The sequence below is a fragment of the Cygnus atratus genome, chromosome 7 (assembly GCF_013377495.2).
Source record: "Cygnus atratus isolate AKBS03 ecotype Queensland, Australia chromosome 7, CAtr_DNAZoo_HiC_assembly, whole genome shotgun sequence".
Taxonomy (NCBI): Eukaryota; Metazoa; Chordata; class Aves; order Anseriformes; family Anatidae; genus Cygnus; species Cygnus atratus.
This window is the reverse complement of record NC_066368.1, coordinates 25617457-25645349: the sequence shown is the minus strand read 5'-3', so window position 1 is coordinate 25645349 and position 27893 is coordinate 25617457. Positions and strand designations below refer to the sequence as shown.

Genomic DNA, 27893 nt, shown 5'->3' with positions numbered 1-27893 from the left:
GGCACTTCTTTAATAAACTAGTTCAGGGCTCATATTTTCTGTTAGGAAAATTGGGTTAATTTCTACCTTTGTGGCTTGTAGAATCAGAGGTTAGGCTGTGGTATGTTGCCATAATTGCCGTTGATGGTCTTTCTGTCCTAGCTGGCAGTTTGTGGCTCACCCCGAAGGCTTACTTGTATCAGCTGATTCTGCCACTTCAGAATATCTGGACTAGTTAATAAAAGAAATTAGTTGAATTGCTGTCTTTTTAAGTTGCATGCATAAACAAGAACACATGGAGAGCCGTAATAATGCAGAACAGGCATGGTGCACAAAGTGATGGTGGTGGGTGCCAGACTGCAGCGCAGGAGGAATGTACAAAATGAGGTTTTGAAAAAGACAAAAACAAATAAAACGTTCTGCCCAAACTGGCAACCTACAAGGGTGATAGTTGTGTTGCTGTGTGTCCAAATACGTATGTGTATAAGAAAGCTGTTAGGCAGGAGGTGTTTATCCCACTTCAGTTTTTCCTCTTGTCCTAGATGTGCTTACATTAGTGACCAGGTGAAGGAGCAGGTCGCCTGGAACTTTATGCCCAGGTCAAGCATTGCAGGGGACTCTGTCCGGTCTGTGGCTTTCCAGGAGGGCTGTGTTGCAGCTGAAACAGATTTTGTTGTAAATGTAGGAATTTTTTGATGGATGCTTAGTACTGATGACAGTTACTGTTTGCTAAAATAAGCTCAGGGATAATCTGGGCCTATGTACCTGCAAAAAAGATGATCGTACCACATTTAAGTGTTATATAATACTTTACAAACTTACTACAGGTCTGTTTTTTCTGTTGTTATATTATTTGTCTGTGTGAGTCACTGAGAAATGGTGGTGGGGATTTGGGTGTGGAAAAATAATTGCAGGGAAAAGTTTTTATTTTGCTGTCTTAAAAAGCTGCCTTTAAAATTTTACCACTTTACAAATGATTATTTTCTCGTTCCTTTTAAGTGCATTAGGGACCCAAATTAACCAAACTGAAGTATTTAATTGCTTACTTTACCATTTTTAAAAACTACATCACAGAAATCATGGGTAGTATCAACAACTATTGGAGATGAGATTTGCCAGCTGATTTGTGCATTGTTTACAGTCTGAGAAACATAAAGTGACTTGCTCTGCTGCATATTTAACTTAATGCTCAGCATCTGAGGGTTTCATAGGGAAACAATAAGTACACTGGGAATAGTCTACAAACTTCCAATAACACATCCATGTATGTTTTAAATCATTGCATGAAGAATTGATTCATAAGTTATGTTAGTATTGTATTCTCTGTGGCTGTGACAGTGCATGAATTCAATTTGCCTTACTGAGAAAGACCACTATATCGAGCACATGCCCAAAGAACAAAAGGTTATTCAGAGTGTAGGCTGAGGCTTTGTATGCTACTCTAATGATGACTTTAAGATGATGTTGTTGTTGCATAAATTTAAAACAAGCGGGATGTTTTCCACAATGTGTGTGTGTGGGGGGGGAGTAGTGGGTTAAAACACTGTGGTTTGGGGAACTTTAAGGGTTAAGAGGTCTTGGAATCATCCCTGGTCATTTCAAGCTGCAGAAACTGGGATGAAAATAAATATATTGGAGATATCCGAATTTAAGAATAATTCAAGAAATGATCAATCAAGTAAAACCTTACGAGGCCCACTACAAACAGTAAGAAATCTGGTCTGTTAGCATATCAGACAAATCTTGATAAGCAGTACACAGCTTGTATTCACATTTTGGGCTTTACCAGTTACTCAGATAAACACAAATTCAGGAAGAAAAGCAGATACGGTAATTTTTTCTTTAGCTTAATATGTAACTACTTACAGAGTTCAGAAACATAGTGGATATAATCTGGTACTGAAAAACAAATGACAAGCTGGAAATTAATGAAATTACATGAGTGTTAATGTAGCTAATAAGTCACCAAGTCAAGGAGTGCAGTGGGGATTTTCCTCATGAGAAAAATTGTTAAATCATCAGGAATTTACATGGTGTTTCTGCCTGGATTTGTTCTATAGTTTTTCAGTTGTCTCCCTCAAATGTGCTTTTTTGTGAATTAAAGCTGAGTGTGGTGTTGCTGTGGATTTATTATTACTGCAAAGAGAGTCTCCACTTATTACTGCTTTGAGAAAGTCAGCTGTACCGTGAGCGGGCACCATCAGTTTACATGGGCAAAGCAGTATGGCTCCAGCTCTGCCTGCACTGCCGCTGGCCGTGAGCCCAGAGCAACTGTGATTGCTTCGGTGTGAGTTGTGCTCTTCTGAGACAGGTGAGAAAAGTGCCTTATCCCCAGTTACCAAAGGACAGGAGTACTGCAGCTGCAGTAGTCAGATGTGAGCATATGATGTAACATCTTAAGAGGTGCAGAAATAAAATTCAGGCAATTAATAAATCCCTTAGCCACCTTTGTGGCCTGAAAGACAATGGATTGTAAAATGTTCTGGGGTCCAGTAAGAGTATTGCAATATCTGCTGCTTGCACAACAAAGCAAATTCCAGCTGGGGTTAACTCCAGGGTGGTGTGATGTTTGTTCAAAGCAAACTATGAATTACCTTCCTGTCCATTTGTCATTTTTCCTGGACCCTGTATTTCCAGTTTAGAACTCTTGAGTGCTCACAAAGGGCAACCTGATGATGTACTGAGAAACTAAGAGATACCAGATTTCCGTATTGAAGTTAGGAGGTCTAGAAAACCAAGAAAGAAAAAAGAGATTAAAAACATCACCCTTCATTCTGAGTAACAAAATCAAATTCCTCTTTCTGACTCGAAGGAACTGTGCTGCCTCGGGAATGTAAAACTCACACCAACATGAATAACCTGTATTGTGTATGAGCCTTAATAGGTTTTCTGTAAAGCTCACTCAAATGTAAATGAGTTGCATTATTTTTCTTTCTTTACAGAAAATACTGTATCGGTTGGTCAGTCACAACCAAGACTGCTTTTGAGAAATGGTACCTCAGATGCAGTTACTTGTTTTCTCACTCAATTTAAGGCTGATTTTAAGGTTGCGTAATCAACTTTAAAAGGGTGATGCTTTCTCCCTTGACACAAACTAACTTGAAGCTTGCTTCTTTCTTCTCAGCCTGAACAGATTTGCTCTGAAACTGTTAGTCTGATGAAGATCCTTTCATTTGCAGATTAATTGCGAGGGTACTTTGGTCCCCACTTTGAATTAATTCAAATAATTTAGATATTCACAGTTGATCAGGCTAGCGCTCACATTATTAATGATAGCTAGCTGTGAGTCTGGCAACAAAGAAGCTTTGACATCAGTCTGATAGGGAATCTGCATGAAAATTCAGCCATTTGGGGGTATCCAAAGAATAGGTGAAACTGTTGCCTTCCTGCTTTTATAGTCCATGATTAGTAATTTAGCTGTGGGGTTTCTGCTAATGGATAGGGGTTGTTGGGTGGAAAGCCAGGATGACTGGCTGCTCACCCTGAGCAAGCGTGTTTGCTGTGGGGCTGGCAGAGCCCATCTACAACATACAGGCTCACTGTCTGCATGGAGTACAGAAGAGCAACCCACCAGTCCTCGTCCTGTGTATGACCGAGCCAAGGAGGAAGATTTGGCCTCTAATGCCTGAGAGGTCCAGGTCCAATACCTTTGTTGAAGCTTAACACTGAAGTCTTGGAACTTTTGTTGGAGCCTCATAGAGGCTATGGTGGGTAAAACATGTTTGACAAATAGATAAACATATTTTCAAAGCCTATGTTCTAGTATTACCTAGTGTTAATGCATTTTTGGTCCTCTTACAATGCAGCTTTGTTTCAAATTATGCCAAAAAACAAAATATGTAGCACTTAGACTATCAAGTTTGTTTTTTTTTCCTTTAATTCCATGGTATATTGAAAGCCATTGTAGTGTTCTGTATCATGTTAGCCTTTGGTGTGTTGTTGCATGGACAAAGTTGACAGAATGCTTTGTATATCACACAGTTCAGTAAAAAAAATCAGCATTCTGCTAAGTACTGTAATGTAGGTCATTTAGGGATATGTTATGAAAAATCTCCTTGCTTCCTTCACTAAGAACACCATTTATTTTCATCACTTTCTTGTAATATTCTTTTCCAAGATAGGAACCATTTTATATGCCGATGTGTAACTGTGGTAACCATCTTAACACGAGGCTGTTTGATTTTGGGGTGTGCTTTTATGTACCTGCATTCTGGGTTTTGGCAATACATTTTCAGTAGTACTTTCAAGGTAACTATTAGCAGTGGATCTGTTACTTCGAGATTATTATTTCCTTCTAGTGGTTATTTTCTTCTTAATCCATCTTTATTGTTTGTGTAGAACACCTAGGATATTCCTCCTGTAAAATACACTATTTCTACAGATAGAGAAGCAATGTGAAATCATGTTTTACATCAGAGACCACTGTGTGATGCTTTCCTGCTCCTGCTTGCTGACGGACACTTCAGGCAGCGATTTTTCATTCTCTTCCAGGCCTGACATGTCTCAGAAGAACAACACGTTATGTGTTTCCTACTTTTATCTGAGAATAAACAAAATGATTCTTCCAGGTGATACGAAGAAGTAGCGATGAGGAAAAGTTGCTGTGCTTGGTACGTCAGCGTGCAGGACACCACTGTCAAACCGCCGTCATAGTGATTCTCATACTGGCCTGGGAGGGGATCCCTCATCTCCTGGCAGACACGCTGTACAAAGAACTGACGCAGAGCCTCAGAAAATACGGCTGTCCCACAAGCCGCAGATGTGCATTAAACGAAGAGTATGTCACTTTAATTGTAAATGATTGTTGTGTCACCCTTTGAATGTTGTTCTGTAATAAATAGCATGAGAATTCACTGGTAGTGTGACTGACAAATACAGAAAAGCTTATTTAAAGTTACAAACCATTAGGTGTCATTTCAGTATAAAATTTAGCTCCTGGCTTTTTCTAGAGACCAGGCTCCAAGGGATAGTTGCACAAGGAAAGCCCAGGGAGGCGGGTGGCAACTTCTCCCCCGTCTTTGCACACACTTTACATGTGCAGGCATGGTAAGGAGCTGCCAGGATGTGACTTGTACTGTGCTCGTGAGCCAAGCTGGTTGGTCATGAGAGGAAGGTGTGCTGCCTTTCCTCCTGCACATGAGTATACAGCATGAGGCCTTTGAGAGATCTTCTGAGGACTGTCTCTTCCCAGCAGTACACATCTGCCCAGCATCTCGAGTCTGGCCAGGACAACTGCAAATGTGCTTTGTTTTCAATTATATTAATTAAATGAGAGAAGCAGTAGTAGTACTGTCAGCTGCCTCACGTTCTTCAGCTACCGTTGCTGTAATTCTACATAGGTGTAAAATTAAAATACTTGATCTTTTTAAATAAATGAGAGATTGAACCTCATTGAAACTGAGGCTGTGGAGCAGAGCTGTCTTTGTGCTGATTTTTTGTTGCCTACATTTAACCAATATCTAACAGCTGTGCAGTGACCTGAATCTAATGCTTATGTTCTTAAATGGTTAGGCTAAGTAGGGTTGTTCCATTTTAGAAGTTGGATCAATTTGACGATAATGGCATTGTTGCACATGATGTATTTACTGTATTTATGGGTAACCCTCAATAGGAGTGGTATTTTCTTGTACTTCAAAAAATTTTACCCAGTTGGAGAAGTCAAAACCAAAGAAGCATGGATATATATTTATGTAGCTATAACTCAGTGTTGTAGCAGTAGAACTCGTGGGACTTTTGGGAGTTGGGACTGTCTTCATGGGGAAAAAAATCCTCTACACACAAATATTAACAGAAAATACCCAGTTAAACTGTGTTATTTTGCTATGTATTATAGAAGAAATAGCAAATATCACTGATAATTAAAAAAACCAAGCTGCATTGTCAGCTGACGTGACTTGTCTTTATTTCCGTTCATAGTCGTACTTGTGCATGTCAAGGACTTGATCCAGAAACTTGCGGAGCATCATTCTCATTCGGCTGTTCATGGAGTATGTATTTCAATGGATGTAAATTTGCAAGAAGCAAAAACCCCAGGAAATTTAGGCTTCTCACTGATGACCCTAAACAAGTAAGACTTTGTTGTTTTTTTTTCCTCCAACTATTTATTCAGATGATTTTCAGAATTAGAAATGGGATCTGCAGATATCCCCCACACATACGTATGCATTGCTTATCATACGGGCATCCAACTAAATGTTTTGTAGCTGTAGCATTTATAACTTTTCCACCGCATGAAAGTGCTCTCTTATTATCTCCTTAAATACTCTGAAATTATCCTTAAATGCTTTTTTTTTAAACATATTTAGCTCCATTGTGTAACTTGATATGAAATGTTGATTCTTTGTAATTATAAAATAGAGATAAAGGGTTTTCTAAGCACCAAGACTGCACCTCAACAGATTCAGTTCTCTTGTCCTGTTATAGAAACGTTTGTGCCTTGGATTGCATGCCTTTCGCATTGATGTCTGACCAGCAGACAACCTGGTATCTGTCTGACATCGGGAATAAACTGTTATTTCCTCGGACAACATGTTTCTGAAACACTTAAGGGAATGAATTGCAGTAAGATATGATGCATCCAACTGATACTCTTAATTGCTGATTATGAGCATTAGTGGTGGCATAAAGCTCAGCGCAGAAAATATGATGATGGATTATGCCAAGTAATGTACCTCTAAAAAACAAAGTTATTTTGTGATGAAGGAATAAATGTGGTATAAACTGATAACCCCTGCCTGAGGGACATACAGCAAAAAGATCACTTGGGCTAACTCAAAAGTTCCTTTTGCTCTGACTCTATAACTCCATTTCCCTGTGGAGCTCCTGGATAAATGAATTAGGTCTTCACTAGCATATCTGACATGCTTTAAAAGACACATACAGAGCAGTCTGTTACCTAGTTCTCCTTCTGGGTTATCCTGCCGTTAGTCTTTCTCAGCTTCTGAACTCCACTGCTGCCAGATACAGAAAAGACCTCACTGGCTGAAGGCCGGACAGTAGTAGAAGTGTTGTGCATTTTTAATGTGTAGTGTACACGTGTGTGCACACAATGTTTCTTGGAAGAGTGATGTCAGTTTATTCACTGGAGCTAAATACTCCTCCCAAGTCCTATTTTTTTCCACAAAAGACCTGATTAAGCACATTCTATGCTCATGTGCACAATGCAAAACCCTCATTCTCCTTTGACTTGCGCTGTCTGCTTGCATTGTGGGTATTCACGAACTTCATTAGCACTTAAAGTGCTAATGGGACTTCTGCCCAAGCAGTCTAGGGCACACACAGCCTCTCTCTCCTTGTTTCTCAGTGAATACGTGACTTCAGGCAATACAAGCTGAAATTATCTCTGCTTGTCTAAAATGTCTTGAAGGAGTTTGTTTTATAAATTTTCAATTTACAGAAAACTGCCTATGTTTGGGTGTTCCTTCGTTTTAGTAGTCCTCTTCCCCTTCTTTGTCCCTTTCTCCCTTTCCGTTTTCTATTACCCTGTCTTAGGTTCTTCCCTGCTTAGTGTTGCACATGGAGCATCCTGTGCGTGTTTTTCCTCTGCAGGTTTCTAATGCTTTTAATAGCATTAGCTGGGAGATCAGCAAGGTGGCAATCTTCATATGCACTGTCTAATGAAATATTAGTCTGCATCTTAATCTCTTAAAAGGCGGCTCAAATAGATTCTTCTCCGCTGATCACACCATGTTCCATGAGACTGCAGGCTATGTTGGTGGCATCGCTTCCCCTGTGTCTGTGAAAGGCCACCTTGAGCTCCATTCGGTCAAGCACAATGGTGTTCATAGTGGCATCTAGAAATGGTGCCCCCCTAATGAGAGCTGTCTTGGGTTGCCTGTTCATTTAACAGGTAACCTGCAGGTTTTTGTAGAATACTTTCCACCACAGTATATTAGCAGTTGTCTGAGCGAGATTACTTAACCAGTAATGGGATGTTTTCTAGATGTGTGATCTGAAAGTGTATAGTCTTATTTCCCCTATTCTGCTGAAGTTTTAAAATCTCCTTGGGGAGTGCATCTGGGAGGGGATGAGGGCTGCAGAGCACACAGGCACTCTGTTATGGTGTTTGTCTGTGAGGGAAGCGTTTGCACCCTTTGGCTGCTGCTGTGCAAAAGCCTCCAGCTCTAGGTGCCAGTGGTGCTTGGCTGGGCACTTCAGTGTTTGTGCAGGCTGTCAGTACATCTCAAAAAAGAGTACTTACTGGTGAATATTTTTTCTCTTCATTTGGTTTTGTCATAAATTTTTATATCAGATACTTCTTCTAGCTAACTGGATATTGATGATTTTGCAGATGACATAAAGCTAGGAGATATAGCACATTAAAAAGAAGATAGTTCGAAGTCCAGAAAGATTTGGATTGGTTGATCATTTGAGGCCCTGGATGGAGTGAGATGAGGTTAAGGGTGTAATTTACCTAGGTAAGAATAGTACATAGGACAGATAATTGAGGATGCGTTACCTTCAGTGCAGTTCGGAAGAACATGTGGTAGCAATCAACAGTTAATAAACTGGCTATAATACAAGTTAAAAATACAGTATCATTTCGTAATATTACATTGAAAAATGTGGAAGTATACTTATGTGCATAAGTGTTTATAATATATGGTGACATGTGTTCCTTGTAGAACAAAACGAAGCAAGCTGCTGTTTTTTGCCACTACCCAGTGTGCAAAACTGAAGCTGTAGTTGTCTCCAAAAGCCTGGCCTTTGGAGGAAAACAAAGTAGGAGATACGTAAACCCAGAATGAATCTGTCACCTTTTCTTTCCCAGGTTGCTGGTGATTTTCCTGGAAAAGCAACAATCAGGAAAAGCAAGAATTTAGGGATTGTGTTTCTCTAAATAAGTGTTTAAATGTCACACTGCCACAGAAGCCCATCATGTGTCCATGGCTTTCCCCAGGGAGCTGAATATTACTTCCAAATCTAGTAGATATTTCTATGAAGTCCTGTGACTTTTTCACACCCAAATAACAAAATACCAAATCTTCTTAAAGTTTCTGTTGCAGTTTTAGAAACATACCTCTCCCCCTGCGAGCTGAAATCGATGTTAAATACTGTTAGGAGTAACTCATCACATTAAAAGACAAAGAAGTTGCAAACTTTATATTTTAGCAGGAATTTATCATTGTGACTTAAGACCCCATAAACAAAACACTAAAAGAAGACATGAGTTTCCATCTCCACCCAGAATGTGGTATAATTTTTTTCTTCTGGATGGTATTTCTCTATTTTCTGTGGAACATACCTCTTTCCTTGATTGGCTGTGGATGAGAAAGAGGAAACGATGCAAAAATAAATTCCTTGTGTATTGGGTTTCTCTGCCTTAGCACACATCCTCTGTTGCTATTTGGTTGACTTGTATTTATTGCTTTTGGTATTTTAGTAATGTAAAAATAGCCTTATTTATGTCCAGTGACAAAAGACAGTAGTACAGACGTCAGATTAATAAAATAAGGTAGAGGTGGACCTTATTAGCTTTGCTGACTTGAGTCAGACATCTCTAAACTGGATTAGATTCATTTAAAGTAAATTGCAGCTCTCTAAGCATTGTCTTTCTCTGCAGGAGGAACTTCTTGAAAATAATTTGCAAACTTTAGCTACTGATGTGGCTCCGGTTTATAAAAAGCTTGCTCCTGAAGCTTTCCAGAACCAGGTAGGTCTGTGACAGCCAACTAATGTAGCTGTACCTCCAACAAGGCAGCATTGTTTAAAAACGAGATGCAACCCCAAAGTATGTTAACAGGTGGAAGCAGGAGATCTCACAGATGTGACAAATCCCACTGCTTACTTTGATTTGTTATTTCATGTGGTTGGTTTTAAAATCTTTTTATTCCAGCTGGTGATTAAGTTATGCCCCCAGCTGTGCAGTTATAAAAGTCTTAAAAATAAAAACACTTTATTTGCAGAGACAGTTTGATCCTGGCTGAGCTGATAATCTTGTTGACAGTCAGTAATAAGTATTATATGTTTCATGGGGAAATAGGTACTTTCTGATATTCTTACTGGCTGTATTTATTCAGTCACAAGTGCATTTGTGGCTCGGGGGGTTCTACATCACACACTTGCAGTCCTAAGTACCTGTAGTTTATTTCATTTTTAGGTGGAAAATGAACACATGGGCCCAGACTGTCGGCTTGGATCCAAGGACGGTAGGCCTTTCTCTGGTGTAACAGCTTGCATAGATTTCTGTGCCCATGCCCATAAGGATACACATAACATGCACAATGGAAGCACTGTGGTATGTACATAGGATTTTCTTTTTTGTACTGTTTACTGTTGTGATTACTCTGTGCCCTAAAATGTTTCTCGATTTAGTGGATACACTTGCGTGAAGTTTTTTAAACGATTATGAAATTAATTGCACGTTGCCATTTATAAATTCTCATGTTATTTGGATCTATTTATTATTAGTCTACAGAGGACATACGTTCATCTTGTTGTAGAGCAAATCAAGAAAGGTATGTGAGTGATGTTTCCTACAAAATACCGTAATTCTTTGAAGACACACAAGCCCTTTAGACAGGATTGTCAATGGGACAGATAAGCTATTCTGAGTAGAGGCTTCATGCTCAAAGTCAGGTAATAATGGTCTAATCAAGGAGTTGCACAGACATCTGTAGAAGAGCTTAAACAAATAAACTCGTTATTAATTTACCTCCCCCAGCCCATCAAATTCACTTTCTCCTTGCACTGTGCACTTACCAGACTTCACATTGGTAAAGTTACTAGTCAGAAAGTACATTGTATGATGTCATGGAGTAGGTGGAGGAGTCAGGTGCCTGTTACAGTCCTTGAAATTAAATCTGAGTATCTCATTATGAAAGGAAAACCCACAGTTGTCAGTGTGTATTTTTGTTTTGGTTTGTTGTTGTTTTTTTTTGTTTGTTTGTTTTTTTAAGTGGTCATTGTACCAAATACCTTGCTGGTTTGCTAGTGAGAAAAACAGTTGGGAATTACTCAGTTAAGTAGTGTTTTAGAAACTGAGACCCATAGTCGTGAAGAGGGACAGAGTCGAAAGAAAATGAAATAAAACTGACAATGCTTGTGTAAATATGAGTTTTGTTTCTTTAGTAGTTAGAACATTGTAAATACTTCCTAAACGACTAGGATGAATTCTTGTACATTGGTGAAGGTAACACTTGAGAATAATTTCTCAATCAAAGGATGTGTATACAGAAAAAAGAAATGCATCTAAAATCTCTGCCCTCTTATAAACTGAATTTTTTACAATTTGAAAATGAGAATTCAATTATTATGTTGCTGTGATTCAATAAAGCATTGAATTTAAGTATATACTTACGGTGTTTGTATGTAATGTCAAGGAGAAGTGACTGGAAAGGTTGTTAATGTTAAATGTCTGCTTGTAGGTTGGGTAAATATCTGCTACTTTGAAGTATGGAAGCAGGCCTCAGAATTCAGCAGGAATGTCAGTCCTGAATAGACTAATATTTTCTTCCTAATACTGAATGCTACTTATATGCAGATATTTTATAAGAAAATGCTGAAAGCATACTTTCCAAAATATTAGTGAGCTACTATGAGTAAGCTCGTGTATGTACAGTCACTTCAAAGCTTCTGAAGTGTGGTAATTCAGACCTTTTAAAGATCCCAAATTTGGAAATGAGACTTCCTTTTCTGGCAGACTGCATGACATAGTTTTAAATGAAACTCAATTTGGGTGTTCCCAAAGTAATATTTTAAGTGCTACTTTGCCTCTTAATGTGAAGACAAAATGGAAACTGATCCCACTACTCATTCAGCCATACTGGATCCCATAAAGAATACAGTTATCCTCTTGGAAAAGCCATAAATGTATGGCCAACAGTTGGCTGGAGGGATGATTAACTTTTTTTTTGTGTGTGGTGGTGGTGGTGGTTTTTTTTTTGAGAAATGTACCAGGGAATAGTTCTATGATTGTGTATTTATCTATAATCATCTGATGTTATTTTGGTGATGAATTTTATAAGTCTTACAAAACATTATAAAATCACTACAACTGCTGAGAAGTTCACCTTCAAATGTGACCTTCATCAGATAGCTCACTCATACAAATACCTGTTGCACACTTCATATTCTCTTTATTTAATCTGTTTATTCCAATATGCTTGAAACAAAGGGCTGTGCATAATTAGGTGGCAAATATTAACACTCAATTTATGTAACAAAATTTAGCAAGAAGGTGGAGTTCAGAGTTACCTAATGACCTGTATACAACCTCGACAGTGAGAAGGCTTATGTAAGTTGCTGTCTAGTACGCTTAGATATGTAGTTACAGTGATGCATGTTGGAAGCCTAAAGCAGAGAGTTTTGTTGTTCTGCAGACAAGGTAATAGGATATGCTGGGCTTTCTTCAATCTAGATCAGCTTGTTGATGATCAAAATTAGGGTTAAGTTTGGCTTTTAAACAAGTAGGAAAACTAGTGGTAAGAACACAAAAAGAAATTACCATGTGTGACTCTACCATCCGTCTGGTCACCTCCTGTGTTCCCATGTAGTTTCAGAAGCTACTCCAGCTACCTACTTAGTTTCAAATAGATTAGCATTTCTTACACATCACTGCTGGCAATGATGGAGGCATTTGCATCTTACCTTTGACATATTCTGTATGCAAAATGCAGTGTGTACAAGTATTACACCTAGCTGAGGTGACTGTCAGTTTTCGTATAGATGATTGTTTTCTGATAATGTGCTAATAAACAGAATGGGGATGACTTGCTGGCTTTTTAAATCTCAAAGGCATGCAAGTTAATTTACCTTTTTTCTCATTTCCTTTATTTGATTTTTTAATGATAATTACAACTTACACTTTTAAAATTTGTACAAAACATACTCGTCATCTTGCACATCGTTGGTGTTGGTAAGATTGCTTCTCTTCCTTCTTACCCAGACACAAAATGTTCATTTATAAAATCTGAAGTTCCTCTAGACTAAAAAGGTTGAAATAAATAAATACCTTACAAGATGGTATTTATAAAATGCTGCCAGCTCTATCACCACTAGTTATGGCGTGAGTGACACATTTTCATTTCTCCCTTCAGTTGTTGGTGAATCACTTTCACCACAAATATGAAAGAAATACTGCACAGTGCACAGGAATTAAAGGAAAAACAGATTTTTTTAAAATGATTTAAATCAGACACAGATATGAGTTCAGCAAAGCACTAAATGAGCTTAAGGACAAGTAGGGAATTTACTGTATATTTAAAAGAATATGGTATCTAACCAGCTACGAAGAACAATTTCCTTTCTCTGCCAGAATTTCAGAAAAGCATTCCTGTATTTTTCCAGATATACATGTTTTGATGATAAAGTGAATTACTTGTATGTGTTTCTGAAAATAAATGTCATTTTTATTAGCAGGGGAGGAAAAAAAGTTTTGGAAACATCTTTTGTAGATACAAGGTAGAATAGTACATTTTAATTTAGAAAAAGCAAGATTTACCATGGGAGATTTGATTTGCTGAAAACCTTTCCTGGCTATCAAAATCTGAAAATTTTGCAGAACTGCATTTTGATAGAAAAGCTGAAGACAAATGTGAATATTACCTATTTGTCTCTGTAATAGAATGAAAACACTTGGCATTTCTACAGAGGTGTAAACTAACATGTTTATCTGAAAGAAGCAAAAGTAATTTCTGCCTATGGATTGAATTTTTGAAGAACCTTGAAGTCAATAAATATGCCATCCATTTTTACTCAGATTCTTTTGTCATCTTTTAATGTTGTACTAAGGGCCATTGCTGTATGTTGCAACACAGTGTTAGGGTGCAGTGTTCCTTGTCGATGTGAAGCTAGACTGTAAATGAGCAGCATGTAAATAAAGGCTTTATAGTTATTAATGGATTCTGTGAAATGTAAGTATTTCTGTTTCTTCAATGGCTTAGCTGCAAAGGATCACACTCTTAATACCTGTGTAAATCCATTTAAATCACTGAAATAAGGGGTTTCACAACAGCTAGAACAAAATGGTTAATGATGACCTTACTAGCTGTGTGCCGTGTATATGGGTGCTGCTCACTGTGTGGGGCATGTTGCCCTTTTTGCTGGGGTGCAGGAAGGTGAGAGAGCAGTAGCGGAGTCTGTAGCAGGCACTGCGGAAGGAAGGGGAGGAAGATACATCTATGCTTACATCTGTGCTTCAAGAGCAGCTGCAATGTAAAATTATTGGCAGCAGAACTAAGTAGTTAGTGTTAATAAGCAATCCATCAACAAACTGTTCCTGATTTTTTTCCTTCTTATATATTTTTTTAAAGATCCTCTGCTCTTCCTGTAACTTACTGTATGTCTGTAGTTACAGCTCATCAAGTTACCACTACATATGTATGTCCAGACCTTTGCAATAAATGACAGAATATGTCTGCAAATACTTGAAGAGTGCATTTGAGGTCATGTCCACAACTTCTTTGTGAGCTACAGAAGTACTTAGATGCTTAAGCTGGAGGTTCAGATTATAGCAAATCAGAGAAAAGATAAACTCCACAGCACCTTAACGGAAGGATTTTTGTTATTCTTTATATTGTGAAAATGGAGAAATACTAGAAGTTCACTAGTAATCCGTGAGTTCCCAGACAGTGGTTTGTGCACTGCACCCATGCTACAGCATGCGGCATGAAAACGGCACCTGAGGTGGGTGTATCCAGGAGAAGGCGCTGTTAGTTGAACCTCAAGCGGTCAAAAGGAAAAATGTCTGGGACTCCCTTCTCGGACTTGCAGACTTATGCAAGCTCATTCAGGTTATAACAGGCCAACAAAACAGCACTGTTTCTCAGCTGCAAGAGAAAAGAAAGCAAAGTTGTTTGTATTTGTAATGATAAACAATGATGGCATAGCACCTCGGAGTCCCACATGGCACCTTCTCTCCGTTCCATCTGCAAAGGGACGATGAGCATAGGAAATTGATTTCATCCTTCAAGGCTAGAAATGCTGTTTGACTGCTATGCTGCATCTTGAATTTAAAACATCTGTTCTTACATCGTGGTGCAAAAGGCTACATCTTGTGAAGTTCAGGAGGCCAAAGGCAGATGAAAGTGTCCCAGAATAATTCATTCACAGTTGCGTGGCTACAGATGTGTAGGGCATGTCACTGAGTTCATGGGTGCGTTTCAGTGAAAAGAAGGGGGGGGAAATGTTTCATGAATATGCAAGTTTTACCATGACATCACTAAACCCAGAATAGGCAATGGTTTTGATCACCAGGCACACGGAAACCTAAACAAACCACCTGGCCAATATTTTTTTTGGCTTTCCGGCATCCTGGATGATTTAGCTGCATATTCTGGAAAAAATAGAGTGTAGCAGGATATGTAGTTTCACTGCGTAAGTGGGGTTTAACAGAGTCTATGATTTTCTCATGTTCAGTTTTAATTCTGGTCCATTTGCACACAGTATCACAACCAATGGAAAATGCTGCTTTTAACTTCTCAGCTGTAGCTTATGTTTAAGTTTCCTCATGGAATATTTTGCACAAATTTCAGTATTAGAGGGGCTTTTGAAACGGATGTTTCACATTTGGTGGATTACTCTGCTTCAGCTGTAAATTGCCAGCTCATCTGTAGGGCCTTAATTTATTTAAATTTAAAATCTAAATTTAAAACTGTTTTCCTGGTTACATTAACTTTTCAGTTATCCACTTGCAGTTGGGTTCTTCCTTTTATAATGAAATATATTATGGGGGAACAATGACCCTGAGAAATAATATATATTAACTTTTCTGTTACGGTATTTAGGCTTTAGGTGTATTAAGGGTATTTACATATTCATTTTTTTTCTGGAGAATTTAGAATTTTCTTCATTTTTGTCTCATTTGAGTATTTAATATATTGTGTACTGGAGGTGACTATACCTTCTACATAGTTCTGCCAGAGTCCTACAGCCATTATCTTCTTTAGTTCCTCCAAAGAGTTCTTTGACTTCCTTGTTTTAAAGAGGATGTTGCTCTTGTGATACTGTCTAATACTCATTTCTGCCTACAGTTAAGCTCTCTTTCACCTGATAGGAGTTTTTTTTGTTTGTTTGTTTTTTTCTGTCTGCTCATATGCTTTCCCCTGGGTCAAGCATTGCAGAAATATAGAGCAAATCTATCCTTGCCTAATTATAAGTCAGATGAAAAGATGATTAATATATTTTTAAGAGAAAATCTCTTTATGGGAAAGAATAAATCTAATAACTGTACAAGATAAGATTTCTGTGAACATATCTGATGAAATGCCTGGAAATGCAGAACTGTAAATTGGGTGAGGGTTTTGATTTTCAAAATAGCAAGATTGTAGATTGAATCTTCAAGATTTAGACCTTTTTTCAGACTAGCGTATGGGTCCAGACAGAGGTTGGGCAGAATATTTTTAACAGCTAGTGAGAATCATGCAGTGTCTAATGAAAACAAACGGGAGCTAGGTGCCTCCATGATTATTTTATTTCTGTTTTTGTTTTTAATTTAGAAGGGGAGGATGTGCTGAGCCCTATGTAATTGTGCTCTGTGTATGTCCTACCCTCTCTCCCATTCCTGAATAATTTGGAATCTGCTGGCGTATTTCAACCAGATTCCACTGAACTCCGCAGAAACTTGTCTTGGAGCCTTTAACCTCTTGTTCTAAGCTTGGTGAAAGCCCACTGCTGAGCGGCGGAGACAGACCCAAGTCAGCTCCAGCTGCAGCTCCTGGTTAATCCACGCACACTGGGAGGCACTGAGCTTCAGCCGGGCCCCACTTCCCGCGGGCTGGTACCCAGCGGAGGTGGCAGCAAGGTGTGACGGGGGCAGGGATAATGGTGCTGGGACTGGGCACGTGGGAGCGTGGGGATGGACAAGTCCGTAGGAAACCAGGCATCATTTGCTGCTCATGGAACAACTTGTTTTTTCTAAATCTTCCTCGTAGTCCAAAGGCTGCCCAGTGGAGGTAAGTGCGCATGGAGCAAGCACATCAGTAAATGCTACTCATCAGCTTCTACTTGCCCTTTCACCTTTTCTTCTGAAGACCCCTTCTCTTGATCCTTTTAAAATGCCACCTGAAAAGCTCTTCTCCTTTGTCTCTGCCCCTCAAATTTTCTCCTCTTGCTGCTCTGCAACTGTCAGGCTTTGCATATAGCTATTTATAAAGCCCTAACCACCACCTTATTTATTTAGGATTTTTAGTTTGTGATTCTGTAATTCTGTTATTCTGGAAATAAATCTGTGATGCTTTTATGTGAAAGCTATGCTACAAAATAAATGTTTGTTTTTCCTAAATTATATTATTATTATTCTCCCCCAGAATGTTAGGCATGGTGACAATATTCTGGAAAACTGAATTAACTGGTGATATGCATCAAATTCGATCTACACAATGATGGAAAGAGAATGCCCTCATTTAGGGAGTATCATCTCCTCCTTGGATGGTGCTCAGATTCCTTTGTGTGTGTAGCTAGCAACTCCCCATGATATAGAAGCTTAACTGTGCCATGGTATTAATGCATGGCTTTCTAGTAATGTGGTATATTGTGAAAAAACAGCATTCTCCTGTGAATTTAATGAATGAAACTTAATGTGTGGTTTATTTGAACACTTGCTCAAATGAGTAAAACTGTCGCCATCCCTTGGAAAGCACAGAATGAAACCAGACAGATGTGGTTTGCTCCTCTGTTTTTAAGAATGTTTTGTGTGTGTCTGTGGTTTTTGTTTTGTTCTGTGTTTTTTTTTGTCCCTAGGAAACAAGCATGTGTTTTTAGCTCTTCTTTTAAGGTGAAGGTTTAATATTAATAACAGCTGGAACTCTAGACATGCTGGAAGTCATAAGTACTGCGAAGGTTCAGCAGTGATTTGGAATAACTAATAAGAAAACTGTTGCAATAACTTTGGATATTTATTCACATTTCTTATCAAACTGGATCTAGCCAGCCTTCTCTTGGCAACACATAATTTAATGAGAGAAAGTAGGTCAGTGGCATGAGAGAAACGAAATATTTGTTGGGTCTCATGACTTCATTACAGCAGGCAGAGTTGGGGAGGGGTGTTAATTTAAGAAAGTGTGTGTATAGATACGTAGGTTCAGAACGAGAGAGTTATAGCTGAGATTTACTGAAAATACAGAGCAATATAGATAACTTCATTTGCCAGACAACAACAACAAAAAAATAGTTCCATGTCTTACAAACTTCTTGTTGAATCCATGTTTTGTTTGTTTGTTTGTTTGTTTTTTCATATTTAGCCTTTAAAAATGAACCTGAACATCAAATACATATTAAAAAAAAATACTTAGGAATTTCCAGTATACTTACAGCTCAGCCTATTTAATGAGTTCGGCATGTGTTTGTGGATAGTGTGAGCTAGCCCAAAGCTGAATTTTTTCTGTCCAAAACACATGCCTTCACCTTATTCTTCAGGTACCAGTAATTTTTCTGCATCACCATAAATGAAAGAAATTACGTGTCAGATGTCTACATTTGAAAACCTATAGCACTGAGAATATAAAATACAAGAAAACAATGAAGTCCAAGATAAGTGCTTAAATATTTAAATAACGTTTGCGTTCTGGTTGTATTTGTAAATGGTCCTGTTCCTCCCAGGTGTGTACATTAACAAAGGAAGATAACCGGAGAGTGGGGGTGATTCCAAGTGATGAACAGCTCCACGTGTTACCTCTCTACAAAATCTCACAAACAGATGAATTCGGCACTGAGGAAGGATTGGAAGCTAAGATAAAAGCCGGAGCCATACAGGTGCTCACTGCATTTCCCAGAGAAGTACGAATGTTAGCTGAGCCTCTTAGAGCTACAAAGAAAAAGAAACCTGACACAAGGAGGACCCCAACTGAAAAGCAGCCATTAATAGACAAAAAATATTCAACACCAGTAAAGCTGAAAACTGAAGCACCAGAAAATCTGAGCAACACGTTGCATTGTTTAGGTGAGTGATGCTCATTAAATTCTACTGGTCTTGTCTGACACTGTGTTGTGTACTACCCATCTGAGGGGAAGGAAAAGCTCCCTAATACTCATTTTTATAACATATTCCCCTACCCTGCGTTTTAGGAGCTAATGAACAAGACAGTGTAGTCAGCATTCTCTCTTGGCACAGAAGAAGACAGGTGATAACGCAAAAATAAGTTTGTGGTGGTGTTTTCATAATCGTAAGTAATGCTAATGCACCAATGAAATGTTTTCAGGTTCCTGTATTCTGATAAATAATGATAATAAGAACATCTTGAAATGGTAGGAATGTTTATTTAAACAATGGGCATTATTTTATATCATTTTAAAGTACAAGAACCATTACCTACTTTGTATGAGAGACAATGGCTTTCTGACAGTCTGAGTTGATGATAATTTCCTTCTAATACTTAGTGACACCGATACTGCAGCAGAGCAAGAGACTTGCCAAAAAAAAAGGGGGGGGGGGCAAGGTTTTATCAAAGAAAACAGTACTTCTCAAATTCTTTGAAATGCTGTTGGTGAGGGTGTGAGAGATGGGATCTGACAGCAGCTAAGTAAAAGGTGTGCTTTCTCTATTACAGGGAGATTGCACTGGCCTCAGTCTTCTGCAATAATGTGTGCTTGTGCAGCATAGAGTCATTACTTGACTGAGCTGTGCGGAGTTGCTTTTGATTCATGCTATTTTACCTGACTGGGGTCAGGTTTTGAACAAGTATTTTTGGACAATAAAACTCTTCTCTGGGACTTCTCAGTAATGAAAAGTAGAAAAGAAGCAAGATGAGGAGGAAGCCACAGAGTAGATTCTGTGATTAGAAGGGAGAAAACAAATAAAAAGCATAGCCTGTCTGGCTCTGGGGAAGAAAAGGGGGAATTTAGCCAACCTGCTGAAACTTTGAATGTTAATTCATGAGGGAAATCCAGGTACATGTGATAGATTTCACTTGAGGAACAAAAATTAAATGTGGATATGTTCTGGGGAAGAAAAAAACACTGCAAATGAGAATCTATTTGACACATCTGTAATTTGTACTCATCAACCTGAGTACATGTTTCTCTCAGATGAGACAGGGCAACAAATAAAACTTTGTGTATAGCAGGATGAAATAAGAAAAGAATTATTACACTACTAGGAAATTAGACAGCCATTGAGTTAACCTGCATGTAAGTTTGGGAGACAGTCCAGGCTCTGAAACAAATATAAAAGGACTCCTCAGGCTGAGGACAATGTCCAACAATAACTCCAAAGCAATGATTAATAACTTCTATCGTGCTTCAGGTGGACTGGAAGTCCTGGAAGGATTAGACTCTGGCTTGGGAAGGAATTCTGAAATTGTTTGATCTCACTGTAAAGTTGTTCTGAAACACTGAAATAGTTAGGAACTGTCTACCTGAGCATGACCTTGTCATTAAAAACAGGCATGGCTTCTGAATTTGAAAGCCATGCCTTTAACAAATGGTATGCTATCCAGAGTTTTGCTGTATGCTTTGGAAATGTAAGTCTTTATCATTATTCCCTTAAACATGCAAGAATAATAAAATAACTGCATAAACCAGTCAACTTAAATAATTGATCTTGACTAAATAATTAGGTAATATAGTCTAAAAAAGCTGCTGATAAAAATAAATCAGAGTGATGAAGAAATACTCTTAAGAGTGAGAAAGTTTTTCAAAGATGAAAAGAGTTGAATAAAACCATTTTCTTTCTGTCGTAAAGGTTCAGCCTCTGTCGTGCAGATTTTGATAGTGGAATTCCCTCAAGATTCTGCAAGTGAAACATGTCGAGTTTATGCCGTTCTTTCTGACTCAAATAAAGCTGTCACCACAGTAAGCCCAAATCTGCTGATGGCACATTGCTGCAGCTGGCCAAGATTAGTGACTCAAAGCATTTATGCACATTATGTGTGTTTCCTGTAGTCACACAGCGCAATGGCTGAATGTCACCGTAACGGCCCCTGCCCTGCCCCTTGCCAAAAACACAAAGATCCATGGATTATGAATTTATAAAATTATAGTATTAACCTGTACATACTACTTTTTGCTGTAATAAGGGATCAGTCCTTGGTTGGTTCTTTCAATTTTGCCAGTTGTAGGTATGATTTTAGTCCTGAGAAATTAATAATGTTAATCTGGCAAAGATTACGAGATTCAACATCAAAACAAAATCAAATGGCCTGTGGAAGAGAGGAGTTGAAATTAGACTATCCAGTAGCCATCGTTCCTGACAGTAAACTGGAAGAAACAATTATTAATTGGGTATCCTTTCACATTAATAGTGGCCATCAGCTCCGCTCATACCATTTAAACATAAAAAACAGAAAGGTTTGTGTAATAGGTAATGGAAACAAAGTACAGAGAAACTTACTAGGGGGAGAGAAGAACAATACCAACTGTATAGTTTTAGGTAAGCAGTGAGTAAAGAGAGTTCTGCTACAGCTACCTTAAGCATGTCAGATACTGCTTTTAAATTTTCTACTAATACAGGAATAAAATACTAGCTTATGTCTACTGGAAAGGAAAAAAATATTGATAAATGGTATCTGTAATGTACTCAATTTACTGATGAGGACAAGAGTTTAAAGCATTGGTTTTGCTTTTTAAATATTAAAAAGAATATGGAGAATGTGCAATTAGATGAGATAAGCATTGCATATTCAGTCAGGTTTTAGGCCATGTGAGGCTAACACTCTTTGGAGTAGACTGGGGGGATTTTGAAGGAGTCACAAGGCTGACTATTGGGTATTGTCCATTGTTCGTGATCTTCCTTTGAAAGAGACTTTGACCATCATTTCAAAGCCATTACTGTATCCCCAGCTGGAAAGCCCGTAAACCTTGAGAGACTCCTCTAACCTGCCATGTCTGCATCGTATGGAGAGCTGGAAATTGCAAAGTGCTAAGACAGGACTATCTTCTGTTTTTACCTAGCAGCAGAGATGATGGTGAGGAGGACCTTTATGGTGCTGAAGACAGCTTAGGTCTGCTTGGTAGAGCAGGCATACGTGATGACTTGGCTAGATACCTAATCGTGCCAAGTGTTTTGTAGAAACACTATATATTAAATAGGGTGCATTTGTCACACGCCTCTTGCCAATACCACGCAGCACAACTGTTAATTTTTACATTTGTGCTAATGCTGAGAGCCATTGAAATCTTAAATTGTTACAAAATACATATTAAAGATTAAAAAAATGCATCTTTATATAGTTTCATCATAAAGCCCATTATCCTGGACAAATAAACTTTAGAGATGGAAATGTTATTTTTTCTCTCTGTAAATACTGGCAATTCCTCTTGGCCTGTATTGGATAGAAGCAGAGACGAACCACCCGCCCGGAGCCAGTCTCTCGGCTGGCTGCAGCACAGTAGTACTGCAGCCAGCAGATCCCAGTGGGGCTGCACTGTTTGAACAGGAGGTAGTAGCCCCGGGACGTGATGCCACTTTATCTGAACCATTACTGATTTCCTTCTACCCATATATTTGAATTTACTTCTGTTTCTTAACATCTGTAATATTTTCCTCCTAATCAAAACATTGACCCTGACTTTTGTTCAGTATTAATTTCAGAGGAATGTGCACCTCTGTACGTTTCCAGAACACACAGTTTTGTATCTTTCTAACATGTATATACCCTATATAGAAAATGTTGATTTCAACTTAATGCTGTTAAATACAATTTCACTGTAGGTTTTTTTCTTAATTAAATGGAATGCTTTGAGTTTGTTTTCATAAAAAGGTCCTTAAAAGAATGTATGCAGTTTCCTTATGTCACCCCTCAGTTTCAGTATTTGTATGCTAAATGTATTGTGTCTGTAGTTTATCCCACTTTGCTTTTTTTTCCTCATTCCTGAAAGCATGTTGAAAGAATGTTTTTTAATCCATCACTATTTATAAATTAATAGAAGAGAGAATAGTTCTTCTATATTCGGTAAAGCAGTTAGACATTCTGTGTATTTATGGAACAAAGAAACAACACTGACAGAGACGGTCCTTTGTGAGAATATGGAAGAACTCTGTGTTGTACTAGTTTGCCAGCAAACAGATGTAAAGCAGTTTTAGGGCATGATGCAAAGTCCATCAAAGTCAATGGAATTATTTCCCATTACTCTTACGGACTCTGGATGAAACTTACTTGTGACCAGAACAAGTCATTTGAGGAGAGAGCAGTTTTGTTCTACAAATGAGCACAACTGCAGTGTGCCAGGACTAGAAATTGGGAGCTGACATAAACTGAACAAGTAATCCCCCAAAAGATTTGAAATATCTAGTGTTTGCCAATTAGGTGCAAGACAGAGCAAGTCACATGTAGCAGTGTGAATTTACCTGGAGTATGTTGCCAGATACTTTTTTAATTCTGAGCAGTTACTTGCTAATGCACAAATTGTACTTTCTTTCTGCAAGGGACAGGATCTGTAAACACGCTTTTTCCTTCTGTCATAAGTTGGGGTAAGGTGATAAAGAATTTTGGTTGTTTCACAGGCTTAATTTCAGACAGACTAAATTTTGGCAGTTACCTAAAAATCTTTTACGCAGTGATTCCTGCTGGACTGTGCGGTCAGGCAGCTGCTGGGAAGCACTTGTGTAGAACTGGGCTGTCTGAATCGGAACTGAGTACTTATTTGATCTGCTTTTTCATCCCTCCGTGAAATACCTTTCTGTTTTATATACCAGCAGTCTGACGGGAAAAGATTAAGGCAGTAATTCAGCAAGGTAATTATGTATGTAGTTTGTCATACAGATACTCCTAGAAAGTTAAAAATTACCATGTTGAAAAATTTGTAGTCATCGTTTATATCTTTCATATTAGAAAGCACATATGAAAATACCATAAAAGGTATGTTTTTTTAACTGAGGAAAAGTAACTTACACTTTGGTGTACATTTTTTTTAGGGAACAAAACAGATGCTTTAAAACCTGGAATAAAAATGGAGACTTCCGACCACCTCTATGCCATGAAACATACTTCAAACACTACTAAAAATTGCTCCTTATTAAAACAGTATACAGCTTCCCCCCCTTTCAAGGTGGATAGTTTACATCCTTATTCATCGTTAGCACATAAGCCTGGCCTAACGGCAGTGACTAATATTCAACAAGATTTTTCAGTTCCCTACGGGTATTTTGAATGCAGTAGTAAGCAACCTCACGTGACACCTTATATTAATTGTAAGAACTTTGATGTGTCGGTCAAAGATTATACTGGAATTTTGCTGAATGATAAGATGAATGGTGTGCCACCAATTCTTCCAGAGGTCACTGCTCCAGGCCCCCCAGCCCATAAAGACCCCCTGCCCAGTATACTTGAACATCAGCCAGACAAGCAGAATTGTCAGCCTCAGTTAGACAATTCTCCTTCTTCGCAGATGATCAGCTCTTGCAATTTGTCAGTACCGCAGAGCTCTCCAGCAAGGGACGCAGTTGGAAATGAAGCTGACTGTTCCCACGGGTGCCCAATGGAGAAGGGTGGCTCCCTTCAAGAACAGATGTGTGATTTTGACTGTGCTGACGAAAAGCAAAACACTGCACTGGGACAACCAACTGATTCTGAAGAAAAAGCTGAGGAACTGTGGTCAGACAGCGAGCACAATTTTTTGGATGATGACATTGGCGGTGTTGCTGTGGCACCTTCTCATGGTTCTATCTTAATTGAATGTGCAAGACGTGAACTCCATGCTACCACACCTATTAAAAAACCCAACCGCAATCACCCCACACGGATTTCCTTAGTTTTCTACCAACACAAAAATTTAAATGAGCCAAAACATGGGTTAGCCATGTGGGAAGCAAAGATGGCTGAGAGGGCAAAAGAAAAAGAAAAAGAAGCAGAACGATTAGGAACAGAGAATACTGAACTGAACTCTAGCAGCAGGAAAACAAAGCAAACAAGTGAAAACAGAGAGATTTTTTACGAAGACAATGAGTTCAACCAAATTCCATCACGCAGAGCATTAACAGTAACTAAAGATAACGTAATAACAGTATCTTCTTATGCCCTTACACGAGTTGCAGGGCCTTACAACCATTGGGCATAGGTTTTAGTATCGAATGCCTCCTCTTGGTGCAGCATTACACAGTGTTTCTTTAAGGTGCTGTTAAAGAACAAGTCTCGTGTCGTTTACTATTTGCTCATCTCAACCATTTTAAGGCTGAGGTAAAAAAAAAAATGTGGGGGGATTTCTTCTTAAACTGTGACTTTAACATTTGGTGGTGCTCAAGCACATTTTAAGCAAAAAAAAAAAAAAGTTGTATAGTTTTAATACATTCTAAAAAAGATTTTGTTTAGGTTATTAACCTTGATTGAAATCATTCAGTTTATTACCTTTAGGAATTTATATTTTGGTGCTTTAAATCAAGTCTGTTTACTACAGAAATCATTTATAGGGATTTTAACAGGTTCACATTTTATGGTGTTAAATCAAGTTATTACAGTAGTAGCTCTACACAGCTCTTGGTGCTTAACCACATCAAACAGTTAAAATAAATAAGCTGAATTATTACTTCATGGTGCCATTGCTTTAACAACTTCCAGCCATTGCTATATAGTCCAAATTACAGATAAATCTTTTAGAAAACCAATGATTTTTTTTTCTCTAGATTTGTCATTATGTATGAAATGAAGTTATTGGCAATGATGGCTGGAAGTTGTTTTTAAGCTGTAAATATATATTTTAAAAGCACTTTCTATTTTTAAAATTAACTTGAAATAGTATAGTATAAGGATCATATTGTCTAAGGTTTGTGCATACTCTACAGAAGAAATCATTTTATTCTTGCTGTGTAGAGTTCCATATTGTTACAGCTGCAGTATGTATGCTAATAGCATGTGATTGTTTTTAGACTTGCCCTTTTTCATGGAAGATTTTGTTACATATAAACAACAGTTATGAAATATGGAAACATTTTATTATTTGAAAGAGAGTGTACAAACATGAAATTAGGAGACATCAATATGTGCGTTGCTATTGGGGAGTTAAGATTTTTATTTTTATTTTTTAAAGGCAGCATATGTTATGATTTCTTTGAGCAATAAGTGCATAAGTCTCATTCGTTTGGAGCATTATAAGTTAACATGACAACCAAATGTTCCTAATGCCTCAGGGGTAGGATTGTTTTGGGATAAAAAATACCCCCTAGAGTTGCCTTATTCTATTCTGAAACAAAAAATATTAATTTGAGGAAAATACAAAGGAAGTGTTGGAAAAGAATGAAATTTCTAACATTTAACAGCAAATTTTTCCTTAAGAAGAACCCATCTATAAGGTTCACCAGCTTTCTAAGTTCAGTTTTTTTACAAAAATGCTTGGTAAATTTTTAAGTGATTTCTACATTTCATGTAGAAAGGGTTGTATTCTTCCTTCCAAACATATGAAATTTATGTTCTCCATTTTTGTTGAAAAAGTGACGTATCATGAAATGAATATTCGCTGGACCAGAGGAAAAACAGACACTCCATTGCTTTTAAATGCTGTAGCATCCCACTCTTCTTTCTGATTCTCCTCTCCTATGTATTTCCTTTTTAACCTTATTTATTTAAACAAATTACCAAATGACAACGTTAGCTAAGGACTGACCTCATCCTGCAACTTCCTCCATGAGAACAGTTCTGCGTACCCATACCTGCCCAGTCAGAGCCAGGAGCACCGCTCAAGCCAGGACTCCTGTCGTGACTGAGAGCTGCAGGATCAGGCCCCAGAGACGAAGCTGTACCTTAATTCTGCCTCGGAGTCCTCCCCGGCTGGGTAATCCATAGGCATAACGAGGTTAGAGTTTTCCAGTGTGAAAATATACTAATAATATACTTGATAATATTATAATGTAGTGGTGCTGTAACAGAGGAATATGAATTATATAGATCTGCTTTATTTAAAACCTAGACAAGGTGCTTTTTCCTTGAAAAGTTGAACTGTAAATGCTCTATCTACAGTTTTGGTACGAAAAGTACATAAATTGTATTTTTAACATATAGTGCCAGTTAGGACCTTGGTGCTACAAATACTTCAATACGGCCGTTGATCAATGAGACTGTTCTCCTGTACAAATGGATACACACCTAGTGTTTGCGGGAGCAAGGTCTGAAATAGCAATCACTATGTAATGACCTTGGGTTCAATTCCACAGATTCCTGTCGAAATTAACAAAATTTTGATGGCAGAGGATGGCCGAATTGAACCCATTCTTTGTATCTTACCTATTTTAAGTAAAATTTGTAAAAACCGGGTATGCTGCAAATCTTAGTTCAAAGCTTAATATTAGTTCAAATAGAGGATATGAAGGGATTGTAAATAATAATAAAACAAAAACAATATTATGCCATCATTTTGTACCAGCAGTTTTATGCTTCTTGACTACGTAATATACAGTATACATCAAATCATTATGGTATTTTGTGTGCCTTAGATTTCCATTTTGAAACTTGTATATTTTTGGTGAGCCTAAGACTAGTAAGAACTCCAGCTGTCCATACAGTAAGTAGTACTGTACGTTCTCTAGCTATTCCATTCATGTATTTGCTATCTGAAAACCCTTGTCCAACACCACGATTGATCATTTGCAGAAAAGATGAGTTTATTTGTTTCACTGACAGTGCTGATAGCTTTGGGTTGTGTAATACAAATTGAAAATATCATTCAGCACTCCCATATGAGTAACAAGTTTTCTACACAAAGTAACGTTAGAGCCATCTCTACCTTTAGAAATGTTCAGATCGTTACAGTGGATCAGTTTCACTTGAATCTTCCCCTGTAAATGTCCAGATTTTACTTCTGTGTGGTTAGAAACTTCAAGGTGAAAATGTTCTATTTAAAAACCAGCAGCTTCCCTCAAAGAAGTGAGAAACTAAAAGGTGGATCTGAAAGGATACCTCCAAACATAGCCCCTGGCAAGTCACTGCTCCAGTGACTGCACCAGTAGACTTTCAGCAAGTCCAGGTCTACCTTATTTGAAAAGGCAATTTTAAGAGAAAAGTTTATCTTAACATAAGAGTAATGCTATTAACTGATAGGTGCTAAAGCTCAGA

At 38.1% G+C, this 27893-nt stretch overlaps 1 protein-coding gene and 1 long non-coding RNA gene across 5 annotated transcripts in view; one reads left to right on the top strand and one right to left on the bottom strand.

The window, feature by feature from the left end:
• TET1 (tet methylcytosine dioxygenase 1) overlaps nucleotides 1-25105 on the top strand; it is a 65146-nt gene extending 40041 nt beyond the window's left edge. The window contains exons 7-12 of one of the 4 annotated variants that reach the window (XM_035549268.2): nucleotides 4548-4756; nucleotides 5896-6046; nucleotides 9542-9631; nucleotides 10079-10216; nucleotides 18517-18856; nucleotides 23768-25105. In XM_035549268.2, coding sequence (XP_035405161.1) covers nucleotides 4548-4756; nucleotides 5896-6046; nucleotides 9542-9631; nucleotides 10079-10216; nucleotides 18517-18856; nucleotides 23768-24909 — 2070 coding nt within the window. In that variant the 3' untranslated portion in view covers nucleotides 24910-25105. Of the gene's footprint in view, nucleotides 1-4547; nucleotides 4757-5895; nucleotides 6047-9541; nucleotides 9632-10078; nucleotides 10217-11345; nucleotides 11370-18516; nucleotides 18857-18981; nucleotides 19285-23767 lie in introns of those variants that run through there. The other 3 variants (XM_035549352.2, XM_035549437.2, XM_050711842.1) reach the window with 3 other exon arrangements.
• Nucleotides 11479-27893, bottom strand: part of LOC118249550 (uncharacterized) — a 31232-nt gene continuing 14817 nt past the window's right edge. Inside the window, exon 3 of the long non-coding RNA XR_004779131.1 lies at nucleotides 11479-14747. This is a non-coding gene — a long non-coding RNA (uncharacterized LOC118249550). The remainder of the gene's footprint in view (nucleotides 14748-27893) is intronic.